Genomic DNA, 2,273 nt, shown 5'->3' with positions numbered 1-2,273 from the left:
TTTAAGTTTCCTCCTTTTTTTTCAAGAGCATAATATTTAACCCTTCATTTATCTTTTATAAACGCAACCTCTCACAACACACATACACACGCAAAATTAGAGTATTTAAGATTTGTAGGATCCTCAGTTCAATTTATAAAGAAGTCATGCGCGACATGCGCAGCTTTTGTAAGCGATAACAAACTTTAAATCGAGTCCTGTAAGAAAGCTCTTAGCATGAGTAGAGAGATTGAGAGAGAGAGAAAGAGAAAGAGAGAGGAGAGAGAGAGAGAGAGAGAGAGAGAGAGAGAGAGAGAGAGAGATGAAGAGGGAGTTTGGATATGGTTGGCTGATATTTTCGGAAGTTTAATGATTTATTGAAAACGTGTTGTCATGTCTTGAATACAATTAAAAGAATATGAAAAATTACATCCCGAGTAAATACTTTACTTCCTAATCCACTTATATTATTACAATTACATTTATGTTTATCCATGTATTATTTATTTATTTACGATTACATTTTATCCATTTATAAATGCTCCATACAAAAGAGTGACATGCAAAAAATCGTTAATATATAAAGCATAAGTCCTTATTTTAATGTAAGATAATTTCATTTTATTAATTTCGAATACTCTATGTTGCAACATGCAAAATATTCCTAACAATATTAGCTATTATAATATAGCTTATTAAAAAGAATATAAAGACAGGAAGTGTGAAGAGTTGATTGTGTACGTGAAAAGTTGATTGTAATATTTCATTATAATGTTGTTGTTTATATGAGAATTAGTTATTAAATTTAAACATTCAATAAATAAAAAAAGAACCTTATTATCATAGGGCAGTACGATTTATCATTTTTTTCATTGTACTATTATTATTAAGTATATCACTTATATAGCTTTCTGAGAGAACTACTAATCCCCTCACTTACTGGATAGATGTAAAGTTTTTTCTTGTACTTTTCTACGTCAACTATATGATGATCTGCAATTTCCTTATTCTGTTCATTGGTTATATATTCCAAAACGAAGTACTGCGCTTTCTTGTTATCCTCTGCAGTATCTACAACTTTTTAAAATTTTAATTTTTTTAGTAATTTAAGTATAATCCAACAAAAAAGATGGAAGATAAAAAATGTCACAAAATTAGAACTAAAAAAACAATTACATTAAATTGAACCGATGAATCTAATTAACTAAGAGAAATCCTATTATTGTCAAAGTATATCTTAGTGCTTAAATATATTGGTGTTCAACAAAAAAATTATTTACTTACTACTTGCTTCCTTGACTGCACTTTCTTTCGGATCAGTTCCTACTACATGTACGCTCAATTTTCTGAAATTACTTCCGTTCAATGTGTGCTTTGTAGACCATTCTCTTAATTCGTTGATTTTTATATCTTTTATTGCGAGTACTTCCCTCTCGAGTCTGTCAAACATATATTGCCAATGCGTGATCTCATGCCAGTTTCTATTAACTTCTTCTTCAAGATCGATATCGGCACATTGCTTTAATTTTCTTAGTGCCTCTTTGGCATCATCCAATTCTTCTTCTGAGAAATCTTCCAAAATCTTATTAAACGATTTTAAAAATTCTTCGATCCGCTGATCCACATGTTCGGTTGTATATTTATCTGCCTGAGTGTGAACAGTAATAGAATATCCTAAGATTCCGTTGATCTCTCTAAGAACGCAAGAGACATCATAACCAAGCTGTTCTTGAGTTCGCAACCGATTGAATAACGGTTCTTCCATTATCATCTATAAATAAAGTGCGGATGAATATGATGCAGATAAAATCAATCGCGACAATCAAAGATGTTATTCATATACTTTTACAAATAAATTAACTGTAAACTGAAGATTCCATGCATTAAAAATATATGAAACTAAGTTATTTAATACTTACGATCATCAGATCGATCAACACCGATAATTCGATCGATTCGACACCAGCTTGATAATAATTTGTTATTACTGAATTTGCATCAATTTTGTTGATATTTTTTAACTTGCAACAGGACGTGCCCACCGGTATCTGAAAGACTCTCATCTGTGGTATCATACTAGAAGTCAAGGGACCGCAATTAATTATTTTAACACATTTGTGTACGGTATCGATCGCAGCGTTCTGCGTCAAGTTGCCTTGCACGAGGCACTGAATGAACAAATGATTGGTGAAAAATTTCACAAAACCTTGGAATTCTTCAAAATTGATACCACGTAGAGCAGTGTGCATGTCAACGTGTGTATAGTGAGAGAGTTTCAATATCCATAATCTCAC

At 31.5% G+C, this 2,273-nt stretch overlaps 1 protein-coding gene across 1 annotated transcript in view; it reads right to left on the bottom strand.

The window, feature by feature from the left end:
• Positions 1-460: 460 nt before the first annotated feature.
• LOC108684843 (nardilysin-like) overlaps positions 461-2,273 on the bottom strand; it is an 8,579-nt gene continuing 6,766 nt past the window's right edge. The window contains exons 12-14 of the mRNA XM_018189371.1: positions 1,899-2,273; positions 1,264-1,750; positions 461-1,056 (exon numbers count right to left, since the gene is read on the bottom strand). The exon at positions 1,899-2,273 is cut by the window's right edge and continues 3 nt beyond it. Coding sequence (XP_018044860.1) covers positions 875-1,056; positions 1,264-1,750; positions 1,899-2,273 — 1,044 coding nt within the window. The 3' untranslated portion in view covers positions 461-874. The remainder of the gene's footprint in view (positions 1,057-1,263; positions 1,751-1,898) is intronic.

Source organism: Atta colombica, unplaced genomic scaffold (assembly GCF_001594045.1).
Source record: "Atta colombica isolate Treedump-2 unplaced genomic scaffold, Acol1.0 scaffold140, whole genome shotgun sequence".
NCBI classification, from domain to species: Eukaryota; Metazoa; Arthropoda; class Insecta; order Hymenoptera; family Formicidae; genus Atta; species Atta colombica.
This window is presented reverse-complemented; position numbering and strand designations above follow the sequence as displayed.